Raw genomic sequence first — 18,171 nt, 5'->3', positions numbered from 1 at the left:
CCATTTTATGGTCAATTGATTTTTGACAAAGATGCCAAGAACACAATGTGAAAAGAACAGTAATTTCAGTAAGTAGTGCTGGGAGAACTAGACACTGACATGCAAAAAAAATGCAATTACATCCTATCTCACAACAAATACAAAACTCAACTCACAATGGATTAAAGACTTAAACATAAGCACTGAAACTGCAAAACTACTAGAAGAAAATACAGGGGAAAAGCTCCATGACACTGGTTGGGCAATAAATTTTTGGATATGACTCCAAAAGCTCAAATAACAAAAGTAAAAATAGATGAATGGGATTACATCAAGCTAACAAGCTTTTATACAGCCAAGGAAACAATCAACAGAGTGAGGAGATAAATCTATGAAATGGGAGAAAATATTTTTAAACATATATCTGATAAGGGGTTAATGCCAAAAACACATAAAAATCTTAGTGGCAAGAAAACAACCTGATTTTTTAAAACAATGGGCTAAGGACCTGAATAGACATTTCTCCAAACAAAGCATACACATGGCCAATGGATGTGGAAAAAACGCTCAGCATCACTAATAATCAGGGAAATGCAAATTAAAACCACGGTGAGACACTACCATTCAGGGGTTAGAACAGCTATGAAGAAAAAGACAAAAGATAGCAAGCATTGGTAAGGATGTAGAGAAAAGGAAACACCTGTACACTATTAGTAGGAAGGTAAATTAATATAGCCATTATGGAAAACAGTACAGAGGTTCCTCAAAAAATTGAAAATAGAACTACCATATGATCCAGCAATCCCACTTCTGGGTACATATTCAAAGAAAATGAAATCAGTCATACTGAAGGAATATCTGCACTCCCACCCATGTTCACTGCACCATTGTTCACAACCACCAAGATACGGAATAAACCAGAGTATCCATCAATGGATGAATGGATAAGAAAAACGTGGCATATATACACAATAGAACAGAAAGAAAGAAAGAAAGAGAGAGAGAGAGAGAGAGAAAGAGAAAGGGAGGCAGGCAGGGAGGGAGGGAAAGATAGAAAGAAATCTTGTCTCTTGCAACAACAGGGAGGAACCTGGAGAACACTGTGCTCAATGAAACAAGCCAGGCACAGAAATGCAAGCACTGCATGATGTCACTTATATGTAAAATCTAAAAAAGTTGAATTCATAGAAGCAGTGAGTAAAATGGTGGTTACCAGGGATTGAGAGGGAAGGTGAGGGGTCAGGAGGGTGGACCAGAAAGATGTTGGTCAAAGGGCAGAAATTTTCAGTTAAGAAGAAGAATAAGTTCAAGAGATCTATTTACAGCATGGTAACTAGAGTTAATAACAATGTACTGTACACTTGAAAATTGCTAAGAGAATAGATTTTTTTTCCCCCAAGACAGAATTTCGCTCTTACCCCCAGGCTGGAGTGAAGTGGCGTGATCTCGGCTCACTGCAACCTCCACTCCCTGGGTTCAAGTGATTCTCCAGCCTCAGCCTCCCGAATAGCTGGGATTAAAGGAGCCTGCCACCACGCCTGGCTAATTTTTGTATTTTTAGTAGAGATAGGGTTTCACCATGTTGGCCAGGCTCATTTTGAACTCCTGACCTCAGGCGATCCACCCATCTCAGCCTCCCAAAGTGCTAGGATTACAGGCATGAGCCACCGTGCCCGGCCAAGAGAGTAGATTTTTAAGTGATCTCACCATAAATAAACATAAGTATATGAGGTAATACATATGTTAATTAGCTCAATGTAGCCATTTCACAATGTATACATATTTCAAATATCATGTTGTACACCAAAAATATATACAATATTTGTCAATTTAAATAAAAGTAAAGTCAGATTAACGATATATGAAAAACAAATAAAAAAACTCAACCTAATAAAAGGCATGAACAAAGGGAAAAAAGAAGCCATAACAAATGGGAGAAGTGGAAAACAATTAGCAAGACGGTGGAATGAAATATAAAATATTGCTAATTATACTAAATGAAAATGGACTAAATATACTAATTAAAGGGCAGATATTGACAGTTTGTATAAAAAGGCAAGAGCTATCGAAATGCTGTCTACAAGAAACACACTTTAAATATAAAGACAGAGATAGGTTAAAAGAATGGAGAAAGATATACCATGCAAACATTAATCATAGAAATGCTGGTAGAGCTAATATTAATATCACATACTGTACACTTCAGCAAAACAAGGAATATTAACAAAGCCAAAGAGAAACATTTTGAAACAATAAAAGGATTAATTCAGCAAGAAGACATAGTAACTCTAAACATGTATGTACCTCATGAGGAAGCTCTAAAATACATAAAGCAAAAACTGACAAATCGGAAAGGAAGAATGGGACTCTCTACAATTATATTTTAGAGATTTCAACATTCATCTCTCAGATTTGACAAAACAAGTAGACAGAAAAATCAATAAGGATATTAAAAAAAACTTGAACATTATTAACTTATTGGTCATTTATGGAACATTCAACACAACAACTTCAGAGAACATATTCTTTTCTAATGCCCATAAAAAATTCATTCAACAAAACAAACCATATTTTGGGGCATAAAACAAGCTTCCATACATTTTTAAAAACTAAAATTAAGAGTACAGTATATTCTCTGACCACACATAATTAAATGGGAAGCCTATAATATGCCAACATATTTAGAAATGAAATAACCAACTTTTAAATAACCCACATAGCCTTTCCCCAAAAGGGTTCCTTATATGAACCATGGATGGCCAAAAATAATTTGAGTGACTACTTTCTCAGTTCTCCCAAAAATGTTATATAAATAGTACCATAATACAACACAAGCACAGGAGAGAATAGAGTGACTAACAGCCTTAGGCATTAGAGATCAGTTCTCCAAGGAAACCCCAGTTAAGACAGGCAGAACGAGTCAAAGAAATCCAAGGGCAATAAGAAAACATTTAGAACGAAATGCTAATAAAAATACAACATATCAACATTTGTAGTATACAGCTAATGCAGCGCATAGAGGGAAATTTATAGTGTTTAATATTAGTAGTAGAAAAAAAGATTACAAATAACTACCTAAGCTTCCACATAAAACTAGAAAGAGGGACAAACTGAATTCAAAAAAGGGAAAAAATAAGAGCAGAAATCAATTAAACAAAAAATGAACAAAATAGGCTGGGCGCGGTGGCTCATGCCTGCAATCCCAGCACTTCCAGGGGTGGGCAGATCACCTAAGGTCAGGAGTTCGAGACCAGCATGGTCAACATGGCGAAACCCCCCTCTACTAAAAAATACAAAAATTAGCTGGGCATGGTGGTGCATGCCTATAATCCCAGCTACTCAGGAGGCTGAGGCAGGAGAATTATTTGAACCCAGAAGGTGGAGGTTGCAGTGAGCCAAGATTGTGCCACTGCACTCCAGCTTGGATGACAGAATAAGACTCTGGGTTGAAAAAAAAAACAAAACAAAGAAAAACAAAATAGAAAATAATTAGTGACATACAATGAAAATCAAGTGAAAATTTATTGAAAAGAGAAAATGTGAATTGCCAGTGAAAGAGGAAACACTATCACAAATCCTATCATTATTTAAACAGTATAGAACTATTATAAACAACTATGTCAATTAATTCAACACCACAGACTGAAATTGACAAAGTCCTTGCAAATCACAATTTATCAAATCTGACAGAAAAAAATCTAAACAGCCCTATATCTACTAATGAAATTCAATGTTTAATTGAAAACCTTCCCAAAAACAAAACCCTAGGTGCAGATAGCTTCACTGGTCAATGCAATTGACCCAAACTTTCAGAAAACAGAAAAGAAGGATATACTCCCAATTTCTTTATGAGGCTTGCATTTCCCTTATGCAAAAAAGATCAAATATATTACAAGAAAAATAAAGACCACTATGCCATAAAATCCTTAACAAGATATTAGTAAGTCAAATGCTGCCATATACAAAAGGAGTCACACATTGTGACCAAGAGGAGTTTATCCCAAGAATACAAAGTTGGTTTAAAATACAAAAGTCAATTAATGTAATTCATACAGTAACAGAACAGTGGAAAACCACAGGATCACCTAAAAAGATGCAGATTAATGCACCTGACAAAATTCAATACCCTTTGATGATAAAAATTCTTAGCAAACTAGGAATAAAAAGGGAATATCCTCAACCAGATAAAGGAATCAAGAAAAAACTACAGGTAACAGAATACTTAATGGTGAAAGACTGAATACTTATCTCTCTAAGATCAGAAACAAGGCAAAGAAGTCCATAGTCACCAGTTCTATTTAACATTTTATGGAGGCCCTACTTAAGGCAATAAGGTAGAATACTGAAAATAAGAGAATTAAAAGGCATAACCATGGGAGATGAAGGTAGAAACTGACTTTGTTTGTATATATGATCCAAGTAGATAGAAAATCCTAAGATCTACCAAAAAAACAAACAAATAAAAAAAAACCCTAGTAGAACTAAGTGAATTTAACTAAGCCCACAAATATCCACTGTATTCGTACATACAAACAACAAACAATTGCAAAATAAAAAGAATTAGCAGTTACAATAATATCAAAAACCTAAAACACTTAGGAACAAATTTCATGAAATATTTGTAAAACCTGAACAGTGAAAACTATACAACAGTGCTGAAAGAAATTAAAGAAAATATAAATAAATGAGTGTGTGTGTATATGTGTCATGCTCACTGTGTGGGCCAATGTTATATGAACTACACAAAATACAGTTCTAAGTCTGATATGGCCAAGAAGCTACAAGTTTGGAACCTTTGCTCTAGATGTTCTAAATTTTATTGTTGAAACAAACAAGACCATCAGAAAACCTAGTACTTACACTACATTATTTTTTTCAACCAAATTGCATTTTCTTAGTAAATCTTTAGTTTATACTCTGTATAAACAATGTGAAGGTTATATTTTAGAAATGCTGAAAAAGTTATCTACTACCTGGAGTATCTCCATTATGAGGGCCCAAAAGAAATTTTTTCTCGGATCTCAATTTCAGAAAATATGAATTCTCCAAATCATCTAGTATACCTATGAAGCTATGGACTATGCAAATCTCAAAATTCATCAAGTTTCCAAATTTGGCTCTGGTTGCTAGATAACTGAATCTAAGTTTAATAATTCTATATTACATACATTTTTCTGTATAATCCATTTTCCCTTGGTCTTAATTTACTAATTTTACCTTTGTATTCTTATTTTTTTAGAGTATATACTCTGAACTACTTCAAATCATTTTGGGGGATGAAGTATCTTTTACCTAAATACATAGATGACTTTTTTTAACTTAAAGAGTCAGGGTCGCTAAAGAATTAACCATATAGTCAAGCACATAATACAGACCATAAAATATTTTAAATGTATATGGTTTCACATTACTTTTACAGAGCAGAAAATAGTAGGAGCTAATGAATTCGAAAGGAAGACTAGGGTGGGAAAACCCTAGAGAAGAGGTAGGATCTAGGTGGAGCTCTGAATAATGAAGATAAAGAGGGTAGCAGGTAGACAACATGAGCAATAACAGGGTATCAGGATACAATGTAAAGGCAACCGGTTGAGATTAAGTGTTGTAAAGATAAAGTTGAGTGGACAGAATGAAGTCATATAATATATAGTTCAAAGCCAAACTGAGCTTTAGTTTGATTCTTAAATGTAAAATAACATAGTAAAACAGGTTACAAAGGCTTTGAAATATATAGGAGATACACACTGTCATCTCAAACTTTTTGTTTAGTAGTTATTGGAGCCACTACCTTAAGAAATCTAATTGTAGGCCGGGTGTGGTGGCTCATGCTTGTAATCTCAGCACTTTTGGAGGCCGAGGCAGGTGGATCACCTGAGGTCAGGAGTTCGAGACTAGTCTGGCCAACATGGTGAAACCCTGTCTCTACTAAAAATACAAAAATTAGCTGGGCATGGTGTCAGGTGCCTGTAATCCCAGCTACTTGGGAGGCTGAGGCAGGAGAATCACTTGAACCCGGGAGGCAGAGGTTGCAGTGAGCCGAGATTGTGCCATTGTACTCCAGCCTAGGCAACAAGAGCAAAACTCTGTCTCAAAAAAAAAAAAAAAAAATCTAATTGTAAACTTTCATATGCAGAAGGGGTCTTAACAGAAACTATATGGTGCAACTTAATTTTAGAGATTAAAAAACGCAGGAATAAAGAAAAATGTATAGTATTTCAAATGATGTACAAAGCTTATCATCCTTAAAATCCCAACCTACTGATCACCTGGGTTGATTTGAGTTAATATGAATTACTTTTAGTTCTTCTTTATACAACATATACACCTAACCAAAGCCAAGGAGAGTCTAAACACACTCCCAAGGTGTGGGTTGGGCAGAGGGAAAGAGGGTGGTGATTCTTTCACTGTACAAGAATAACTCAAAATGAAAAACCAGCATTTACTATGTTCTAAGTACAATGTTGAGTCATTGAAGATACCAAAAACAAAGCTATTCACAGAAATCAGACTATAACACTAAAAGCTCAAGACAATGAAAAAGGAAACCCATTAAATGTCTAGAAATACTTAAAATCACTGTCAACATAATTTAGCATTTCCATTTACCCAACACTTTCTAAAAGATATATTCTTCCATAATTCATAAAACATTTACAAAACGATCCACCTGCCAAGATTATTTTTTAAATGATATATGTAGGGCTTAATCTTAACATTCTGGTTGTCTAATGAAAGTTTTCAGAAGAGAGCATATTTCTATCTAGAGCTATCTCCCTTGACTTTATTTCATGGAGAAAACTAAAAAATAAGAGGACAGAGAAACAGAGAAAGATATTAAAAAAAAAAAGTACTTGTGCAGATGTGATACAAAATCTTAAAAACAAAAACTTTCTGATATGTGTGAACATTTAAACCCAGCACATTTTTGGAAAATCTTAACTAATTACTTCTTTGTGAAATATAAGATTTTAGGCCAGCACAGTGGCTCACGCCTGTAATACCGGCACTTTGGGAGGCCGAGGCACGGGGATCACCTAAGGTCAGGAGTTCGAGACCAGCCTGGCCAACATTGTGAAACCCCATCTCCACTAAAAAAATACAAAAAAAAAAAAAAAAAAAAAAAAAAAAATTAGCGCACCGTGGTGGCGTGTGCCTATAATTCCAGCTACTCAGGAGGCAGAGACAGGAGAATTGCTTGAACCTGGGAGGCGGAGGTTGCGGTGAGCTGAGATCGCACCACTGCACTCCAGCTTGGATGACAGAACAAGATTCCGTTTCAGGGAAAAAAACAAAAAAAGAAATATAAGAATTTAGAAGCTGAGTGGGTAGAATCAAGTCAAATAATATATAATTCAAAGCCAAATTGAGCTTTGGTTTCTCAAACTTGCTTAAGCATGTCACACAAATATATGTTGGTCTTATGATGACAGTGCATAAATTACAAATGCTGAACATATGACAAGGACTAGGCAAGTGGCAACAGGACAGATTCAAGGTTAGAACCAGGTAAGGATAAACACTAGTTAGATGAATAAGGTCAAGAAGTGAGAAAGTCTGTGTGAAATCAAAGAGTTAGGCTGGCAGCAATATTCAAACACTGAGTTCAGGATAAATATCTGGACAACCTGCAGCAAGAAAAAGAAACCATGATTAAGTAGGCAGTATTACCAAAACTGAGAGAAAGAGGTTAAATGACAAAAGCTCAGGACAGCAAAGAATCCAGACAGCACAGAACACCAAAAACAGTTTTAACACTGAACCTAACACTATTTCTCACCTCAAACAGTTCCTCAAAATTTTATGGTAGTGGGAAGATATGGAATTTGAGAATGAGAAAGACAGAGATGTACAGATGTTACTGACCTTTCTCTTTCCCAGTGAAAACATTATTTGTTCCAAAGCTAATATCGAAAATAAATTGTTGCAAAAATATGGTATACATAAATATTGATACTTATACAAACAAAAGAAGGTAAGAAGTAAATCTTAAATGACTCAATTTTACCTCTGTACAAAGAAATTTGAAACATCTTAGTTTTTAAATAAAGAAAGATCTACATTATCTGAATTTTATTTTTCATTTTCATAGACTATATAAAATAAGAGAAAGAACTTCTCTTGACCAGATGAAAACCAAAGTGATACCTGTGAAAGGAGGGAACAATAGGAAAGACACTTTATAGCCCTCGAAATAAAAAAAAAAAATTCAAATTTGACAAATATTTCATATATCTGTTTCACTTACCACTTAATGTTACTCCACAAGCAAAATATTTTTCTACTTATTTCTATTAATAGCTTCTCTTTGCACTCACTACTTCCTTCTGAAATCCTCAAACTCCTGACTTTCTGAAATTCTGAATGACTAATCTTGGACTGATAATTTTAAAGCAATATTCAAATTCCCACACAGATTGCCACACGAAGTTTTTCTCCAGCTCTTTAAAATTGCTATATTGTAGTTAAAGGATAGAGTGACCTACAGGGTGTGTCAAAGAGACTGGAGAAGTTGGTACTGTGTGATTAATTAATAAATTTTATAAAATAGTAAAGAATATATTTGAAACAAGCAGACTTGTCTAAATCTTACTTTTACTCCCTTAATGACTGTTAACTTGTAAACTGGGCAATACACTGTAAAATAGCAGTTGTGCAAGTGTGGTCCATAGGATCTATGAGAATCTCCAAGACTCTTAGAGGGTCTGTGAGGTCAAAATTATTTTTAAACAACTAAGATGGTTATTTGCCTGTTGCACTGTGTTGACACTTGCACTGATGACACAAAAGCAACGGTGGGTAAACCTGCTAGTTTCTTAACATCAATCAAGGCCATGATACCAATCTGTACAAGTTAGTAGTTATCATATTCTTCTCTGCATGCACTCACAATTTTGTATTTAAAAAAAAGAGAGAAAAAGAAAAACCCAGTTTCCTTCATGAAGCAGTAGAAAATATCATTCTTAAACAATTTCAATCTTAGGCCAGGTGCAGTCACTCACGCCTGTAATGCTAGCGCTTTAGGAGGCTGAGACTCCTAAAAGAGTACTGCTTGAAGCCAGGAGTTCAAGACCAACCTGGCCAACAGAGTGAGATTTCGTCTCTATTAAAAAAAAAAAAAAAAAAAAAAAAAAAGAAAAAGAAATTTTTTTAATCTTGAATATATAACTTTGATATTCTGTGTGACAAAACAGCACTTCCACTACATACCCAAAGTACGGTAGCTGTCTCAAGAAAAACACTTGTGCAAACTGCAAATGGTAGCTAACTTTTTTTCATAGAATACCATTTTTTCTTAAGGCATACTATAATTACTCACTTATTTGGCAGACATTTTCTCAAAACAAATGACATGAGCCTGTCATTTCAAGAAAAACAATTCAAATTATTTCTCATCAATAATAAAATTCAAACTTTCAAGCAAAATTAGAATTTTGGAGATCTTCTTATATCTGACACGTGACAGCTTCCCAGTTTTTGACTTTTCTGAGAACACTGATGCTGTTAGAAAATGTGATTTTTTTTTTTTTTTTTTGAGATGGAGTCTTGCTCTGTCGCCAGGCTTGAGTGCAGTGGTGCTATCTCGGCTTACTGCAACCTCCGCCTCATGAGTTGAAGTGAATTCTCCTGCCTCAGCCTGCCGAGTAGCTGGGACTACAGGCGCATGCCACTACACCCAGCTAATCTTTGTATTTTTAGTAGACACAGGGTTTCACTATGTTTGCCACGATGGTTTTGATCTCTTGACGTTGTGATCCACCCATATCAGCCTCCCAAAGCGCTGGGATTACAGGTGTGGGCCACTGCGCCTGGCTGAAAATGTGATTTTTAAAAATATTGCAGAATAAAAGAAACCAGTATTTTCATATGACCAATATTATAAAAATCATACATGGTTTTGATAAATTCAAAGTACACAATAAGCCAGTGAGTTTTAATCTAACAAAGTTCAGAAAGTTCACCAGTAATTGTTTCAGATTCCACACTGCAACTAACCTTTAAGAAACTACCACTTGAGGAGTTTAGGAATGGTTTTAAAGAAGATTATCCACAATTATCTGAAAGCGCTATGAAAATACTTTTTGTTTTTTTATCCTCATATCAATGTGACACTAAATTTCTTTAGAGACTTAGACCAAATAATGTATCACAATAGACTGAATATGACAGCAGATATGATGGGCATGGTGGCTGGCACCTGTAGTCTCAGCTACTCAGGAGGCTGAGGCAGAATGACTGCTTAGCCCAGGAGTTCAAGGCTAAAGTGCATTATGATTGTACCTGTGAATAGCCACTGCACTCCAGCCTGGGCAACGTAATGAGACCTCATCTCTAAAATAAAAGTTAAATTAAATTAATAAAGAAGATATGAGGGTCTATTACCTTCTATTAAGTCAGATGTTAAAGATATTTATAAAAAGTAAAACAATGCCGCTCTCCCACAAGTTTTTTCTTTTGGAAAATAGTTATTTTTTTATAAAAGTATGTTAACATGCAATGGTTTATCATTTTTTTAAAATGAATAAATATGTGAATGTTTTTAAAATTTTCTTTAAACTTTAATTTTAATTTTCTTTAAACTATAATTTCTAATATGGTAAATAGTGATAGATATAACTCTCAGAAACAAAAAACTTTTGAGTTCTCCATAATTTTTAACAATGAAAAAGAGACCTAAGACTAAAAGAATTTAAAACCATTGCTCTAATAATCCCTGATGCTCAAATTTTCCTGTCAAATGGGGGCGGTGACAGCATAAGGATAGAAGATGAGGGTTAAAAAAGGGTTAACAGTTAAGGGTTAACTATGTAACTAAAGGCTGTGCTAAATGTTTATGCAGATTACTTCATTTATTCCTTATAAGCTGCTTATGAAGTGGGTACCTACCTCCTCACAGAATCATTCAGAGGATTAAATAAAACAATGCTTGTGAAGTACCTGGCACACTCCCTCTATATATATAATTTAAATACTCAATAAAGGGTAGCTAATGTGCCAATTACTGTTGCCACCATAAAACTATGTGCTATCCTACTTACAACACATATCCAACTAGTTAGAGGTCTAATTCCATCCAAGACTAAATTATTAATGGCCAGTATTAATCCAACCACACATGAAAGTTATCAGCTCATAGGCATTTAACAATTACGAACACCTTGTGAAAAGCCTTTGGTTTGGCAAATTTGGAAGATATATATACTAAGCCAAACCAATGGTTAACAAGACTTTGCTGCTCATCAACTTTGTAGTGATCAAGTCAAGTCACTTCATACCAGAATGAGCTGTTATCAAGTGTCAAAACAAAGGCCTCTCACAATTCAGAACCAGTAAAGGGCCAACGTTGTTGCCTCTATACATAGATAATATATGATGAAGACCTTTTCTAATTAATGCTCCATAACATGCAATAATTACCAGACTATGATGGATCAGTGGGAAACTAGTAGTTCATTGGACAATCGTGCCTTTACTTTCATATAAGAGTAATACATTGATTCACACACTTCTAGTTATACTACCTTTCCACAAGCTATTTGGAGCCTCCATATTCCACTAAAATATCATTCTTCTTTACAGGGATTAACTAACATAAGTGCATCTTATACTACTTCCCCATTAATTCTCCCAAAATTGGCATATGAAAGCAATGTTACAATATCAGCCCCACCCTTACAAGAAAAATTGGACTTTCAAATAAGAGTATCCTCACTGCAAAATATATAGGTTGATCATCCCTAATCTGAAAATTCAAAATCTGAAATGCTCCAAAATCCAAAACTTTTTTTTTTTTTTAATTTTTACTTTTTTGTAGACATAGGGTCTATGTTGCTTAGGCTGGTCTTGAACTCCTGGGCTCAAGTGATCCTCTCGCTTCAGCCTCCCAAATTGCTGTGATTACAGGCATGAGCCACTCACTGCACCTAGCCAAAGATCCGCAATTTTTTGAGCACTGACATAATGCCACAAGTGAAAACTTCTGCATTTGACCTCATGTGACAGATCAGTGAAAACTTTGTTTTCATGAATGAAACTACTAAAAAAAAATTGCATAAAACTACATTCAGACTATGTGTATAAGGTGTATATAAAATATAAGTAACTCTCATGTGGGTCCCATCCCCAACTTATCTTTACGTATACGCAAATATTCCAAAACCTGAAAAAATCCCAAATCCAAACACTTCTGGTCCCAAACATTTGAGATAAGAAATATTCCACCTATAGCAGGAACATGAGTGTATGAGAGTGTGTGTGTATGTTTGTGTGTGTGTGGAGTATATGTAAGTATAAATGTGAATATATGTATTGTAGGTATGTGTATACACACATATGCTGGTTTATAGATAAAAATGAGAACCAGTGAATGTTCTTGTCAGCACCACGTTCATAAATATATATAACAAAAAGATGTGCATAAAAGTGACAACCTAAAGGTGTCCAGATAAAGAAAAATATCTGCTTACTGAAAAATTTAGAATGCATAAGGGATATCTGCTTTTTAAGGCCACTGCTGAAAACATGAGTTTCAAACTATTCAAATGGAATCAATGAAGTAAAATACTAGTATTAAAATACGTATCTATGCATCCTAAATTCAAGACTGTTTAAGATACCAATGGCAGAGGCCAGCTGCAGTGGCTCAAGCCATTACTGAGCACTTTGGGAGGCCGAGGCAGGCGGATCACCTGAGATCAGGAGTTCGTGACTAGCCTGGCCAACATGGAGAAACCCCATCTCTACTAAAAACACAAAAAATCGCCAGGCATGGTGGCGCACGCCTGTAATCCCAGCTACTCGGGAGGCTGAGACAAAAGAATCGCTTCAACCACCGAGGGGGAGGTTGCAGTGAGCCAAGGTCATGCCACTGCACTCTAGCCTGGGTGACAGAGCAAGACTCTGTCTCAAAAAAAAAAAAAAAAAAAAAAAAGATAACAATGGCAGACATTTCTTCTTTGTCCTCTTCTTCTTCTGCACTTCTACCTCTGTGAGACAAAATTAGCTGGACTAACCTCATTGAAATTCAAGTGCCTCACACTGAGGGTACTCAATAAATGCAGTGGCTCACGCCTGTAATCCCACACTTTGAGAGGCTGAGGCATGCAAATCACGAGGTCAAGAGATTGAGATTGAGACCATCCTGGCCAACATAGTGAAACCCCATCTCTACTAACAAAACAAAAATTAGCTGGGTGTGGTGGCATGCACCTGTAGTCCCAGCTACTCGGGAGGCTGAGGCAGGAGAATCACTTGAACCCAAGAGGCGGAGGTTGCAGTGAGCCGAGATAGAGCCACTGCAACTCCAGCCTGGTGACAGAGCAAGACTCCGCCTCAAACAAACAAACAAAACCCATATATATATATATATATATATATATATATATATATATATACACATATATACGTATATATATGTGTATATATATACGTATATATGTGTATATATATACGTATATGTATATATATATATATATATATATATATATATGATTCAATCTGTCCAACATTTCTCAACTTGATTCCAAAACTTCTTGATGAATGGAAAATATTACTTTTATCAACTCTTAATGATTTACATATTTATCTAAACTTTTCAGTCACTAGACCAATTTAGGTTCTAAGAGTTACTCCAACTTTTCCTAGTGAAAAATGTCACCACGGTTACTTCAGAAATCTATGAAAGACTTACTGGTATAGTATAGAAATGATGTGCATTACATATGACAATGTGTTTTACAGAATAAAAAGAAATATAACATATATCTGTCAAAAAAGTCCACCACACGGAGATTTGATACCATTACCAAAAATAATTTTTATGGTAAATAGCAAGTGGATTTCCCTTGTTTGACCTAGAATTCACTATTTACCATTAGTCCACAATCTTGGCAATCAAAAGGAAATGATGCCTTCCTTGAGACTCTTTCAATTTTATTTAAAAAACAAAAACAGCTAAGATAAATACAGAGCAAGAAAAGGTTCCATAATAAACCTACTTACTTTGCTTAAATCTGAACCTTAATTCAGTTCCAACCCAAAGGGTTCAGTCAAATCCTCAACCCACTGTCCATAGACAGAACCATAGAGAGTTGGCACTTTTATTTTACATACCACAACCTATAACATCAAGTACAGATGAAGCTGGACATCCTGGCTTTAGATGACAAAAGAACAAGAATGGGTATGAGAGTTACTATTACACTTAACAATATAAACATTTTTATTTTCATAAAAATTCCTACTTTCTTAAAGCAAAAATATATCAAATACCATACCCAGAACAAAGTAATCTGAACTTAATCAAAATTAAAGGATGGAAATATCTGTGAAGATTTCTTATTACTAAGACTCTTAAAACTGGCTCAATTATAAATAATAACACTAAATATACAGTAACCAAGTTTCTGAAATGATCTCTCAGTTGTTTCATGTTTTCATATAAAAAAGCCAACATATAAACCACAGGTTTATATACACAGCCCTTGGCCACGTAAATTTGGGGTATAAAATTAGAAGACATTTTTCCTCTTATTGATCCTTCTAAGTAGTACAATCCATTGTTACATATAACTTTACAGGAAGGTCAGCAAAATTCTAAAATTATAATCATGTCTCAGGAAAACATAAACAGAACAAGAAAAGAGGTATTTATATGAGCTGTCAGCCCTTTTTCTGCCATCTGTATATGGCTACTTTCCTGGGTATTAGTTCCTTTTACAGACGGTAAGCAGAAGGAACGGAAATACTTTGATGCCTTTGGTTTGGAGAAGATAATTACTGCCTGGATTATTTGAATAAATGAAATAGCCAAGACACTTTATTTAATCCCTTACCTTGGACTGTTGAAAAGCAATGATGTAAGGTGAAATCCACCTTTTCTAATTTTATTATGCATTTTAGACAGTATTTTACTTAAGATTTTAAAGGTCTAAATATTCAACTTAAATACATGTGGGCATATATAATCAGTAATCACAGTTTAAAAGGTAAGCCATAGTATTATGAGAAATCATTTGTGTTATGTTCACTAATGATACTGACTTTTTTAAACTAATATTCAATAAGAGTACCTTTAAAAAGTTTATGATTCAAAAGATCAAGTTACAAAGACAGGAAAAAAAGAGTCTAATATTTATTCAATGTAAATAAGCATAATCTACATAAAATTCTGTATGTTCAATAAATAAAATCACAAAGGTGAAAATTACAGTAATGAACTTCAAGTAGCTCAATATTAAGTACAATAATAAAACTGTCACTGTGGTATACAGATAAACTTCATTATCCATTACTGGACATTTACTCAAGGAGTTATCCCTGTGTGGGGTGGAGGGCTAGGGAATATATTTTTCTGGAAAGCTCATTATGTAATAAATATGTTTACTTGCAATATGAGGTGCTTTAGAAAATGGTACATTTATCTGCAAAGTTAGCAAATTTATTCTTTGCACTCTGTATTTTTTAGCATTATGTCATTATGAGTACTTATAATTTTGGATAAGACTCTTTTATTACTACTTAGAAAATGTTACCAAGATTGACAAATATTTAAGTCAAATAATATTTTAAATAAAGAGAAAAAGCTACTTATTTAGTAAGATAGGATGCAACAGGTACATAGAAACTAAATTAAAAGATAAATTGAAAATCAGGAAAACTAAAATTGCAGAGGTTGTTTCAATAACTAGCAACATTGAATAAATAAGGTAATATGAAATCTTAACATGATATTAAACAATTAGTAGAAATAATAAAAAGCCAGTTGTTCAGGTAGCATTAAAAAAATCTATGCAAAAAGCACAAAACAGTGCTCAAGTAGGATTTCCTCAGAACATAAATAAGACTTCTAAAATCTGTTATATGCTGAAGTTTTAAATGGCTAAGAAAAATTGTCAAATAGATTTATCAAAATCTCCAAAGTACACTTCTTTAAAATCCAAACCAAAAAATTTTAAAAGCAAATTAAAATGTAACAGTAGAACTTTGTAATCTAATTAGGCTTGTTTAAACTGAACCACTAAAAAGTCATGTGGCCACTTGTAATTACTAAACTCCCTTGATGAAAGTTTATACTACTATTTCTAAGTAGATAATTTTACCACACATTTTTAAGGAAACTCACTAACAATAACAAAGTAAAAAATAAAAAATAAAAGAGAAAAGAATAAAAATTAACCACAATTCAACTTAGACAACAGCTTTTAGGAAAGGGGAAAAGAGCACATTGGCAGGTGTCTGCAAGGAGGTAGGTAATACAATGGAATCAGTTTTCATTCTGCAGAACAACCATGAGACTTGCTGCAATGTCAGCTCCAAGCACACACTGAGGGACTCCAGAAAATACTCATTGATCATGCAGCACTTTATAATGCGCATAGGCTTTTTTCTCCTGCTAACCCCGCCTAGCTTCCCTTTGCAGCTTCTTCTCTCAAGCCCTCTCCCCACAGTAAAATAATCTTCCTGAAGATGTGAAATAGTTAATAAATTATCTCAACAGTCTAAGTATTAGGAATACCACTCACCACCATGAAGCCTCTTTATCTGAATTACCCAGTTTTTATTTAATGAGGAAAAAAAAAGAAAAACCCTACACAATCCCACAGATAAGAATATGAGATTTAAATACCTATACCTATAAATACAAATTTCTGATAGTATACTACATTCAATGCCAAAAGCAATTATAGTTTCATTTTGACATGTATTTCCTTGGACGATTTATACTCAAATAGGATCTTATAAAATTTTTACAACCAGAAAAGAGAAAATATAATTTAAAATGTTCATGATTCAAATTATGGGAATTTTTTATTGATGGCTCTCTAGCATCAGTGCCCCAAATCTCAGGGTTTTAATATTTTTAATTTAATAATTTGTTTTATAATAATCAAAGTCACATGAAAAATCTAGGACCAGAGTATACCAGCTAAATTAAGCAATCAGATTGATATAAACATGCTTAGTTTAAAGCTAAAATAACCAACTGTTTTTAATAGTTAACTGCAGCAAAGCTTTAGGCTTAGATATGTAAATGAATTCTAAGACATATGATACTAAACCTTACTCAAAGCTGCTTTGCAGACCCCACCTTCTAATGAGTTAATCTAAAGGTCACCACCAGCACAAGGCTTTTTATTAAGTCTGAGTCTCCCCTTTTTCCCTAGCAAACATATATCTACAATTTATGAAACATGAAGTTTAAACAAAATAATTATAGACGTCTATAGTAATCATGTGAACCAGTCTGAAACATTCTCACACGGAATAGGTCTGACCGTGTCTTGCTTTTATGCTCTGCTTCTCTTTGCTCTCTCCTCTAATCTATTCATCTGTAAAATAATTCCGGCAGATAAGATTTCTTTGTTCAGATTTTAACTTTCATTTCACTTAACAAACCTAGCCCTACCTCAAGAATGTCTTCTAGAACATATGCTTCCATTTCAGCCGCTGTCTCCACCATGTTTTATCAAACTGCCATGTTTCTTACTGCACTATGATTAGATCATTGCCAGCAGGAACACTCCTCTGTGTCAGCAAGGGAACAGGAAATGGAATGTTCTATTACATGCCTAAAGCAGCTTAGCTGTTCACTAGCCAGGCATCTACCAAAAGAGCAGGGGGTGACTCACTGTGTATTTTTTAAAGATACAGAAGCTCTATTCCAAAGCAAACTTCTGTCAAGTAATTTTAACAGACAAAATAAATTCTCTTATTTTACCACTTCAATTTTTAAAATCCTAAAATTTCAAAAAAGAAATAATATATTTTTTAAAAAGCTATTTAACACGTCTGGCTTCCTGGTTGAACAAAAGAGGTTGAAGTGGGTTACGCAGCAATTTATCCTTAGTAAAGCCTTGTAGTGAGATTAATGGCTGTATTAAAGATGCAAAGCAGGAGGCATGATAATGCCAAGTTAGAAATTTGCTACAACAGGCAAATATATAACATACATATTACAGTTGACTTCAGGGTTTCAAAAATAATTATCCTAATGTAGATTTTTTAATAGTAAATTGGTTTTTATAAACTAATCTGTTTGTAAATACCTATGAGAACCAGGTTAACATCCAACCGATTTACAGTTACTGAAGCAAGCTATAATATTTGATATATGCATTTTCTAGTAGTGCCCTTTAACTTCATTTACTAACCAAAGAAATGGCCTGTTTTTTCTCTTACAATAAATACTCTAAGATA

The 18,171-nt window shown here is 34.2% G+C and overlaps 1 protein-coding gene across 11 annotated transcripts in view; it reads right to left on the bottom strand.

The window, feature by feature from the left end:
* The window catches only part of ANKRD17 (ankyrin repeat domain 17), a 187,410-nt gene that overhangs the window by 130,559 nt on the left and 38,680 nt on the right, over positions 1–18,171 (bottom strand). For 2 of the 11 annotated variants that reach the window (XM_063611192.1, XM_063611193.1), the window contains exon 1: positions 17,381–17,731. The exons of 7 other annotated variants lie outside the window; for them this stretch is intronic. In XM_063611192.1, coding sequence (XP_063467262.1) covers positions 17,381–17,434 — 54 coding nt within the window. In that variant the 5' untranslated portion in view covers positions 17,435–17,731. Of the gene's footprint in view, positions 1–17,380; positions 18,079–18,171 lie in introns of those variants that run through there. 2 more of the 11 variants (XM_063611191.1, XM_055297360.2) reach the window with 2 other exon arrangements.

The sequence above is a fragment of the Symphalangus syndactylus genome, chromosome 10, assembly GCF_028878055.3.
Source record: "Symphalangus syndactylus isolate Jambi chromosome 10, NHGRI_mSymSyn1-v2.1_pri, whole genome shotgun sequence".
Classification (NCBI taxonomy): Eukaryota; Metazoa; Chordata; class Mammalia; order Primates; family Hylobatidae; genus Symphalangus; species Symphalangus syndactylus.
This window is presented reverse-complemented; position numbering and strand designations above follow the sequence as displayed.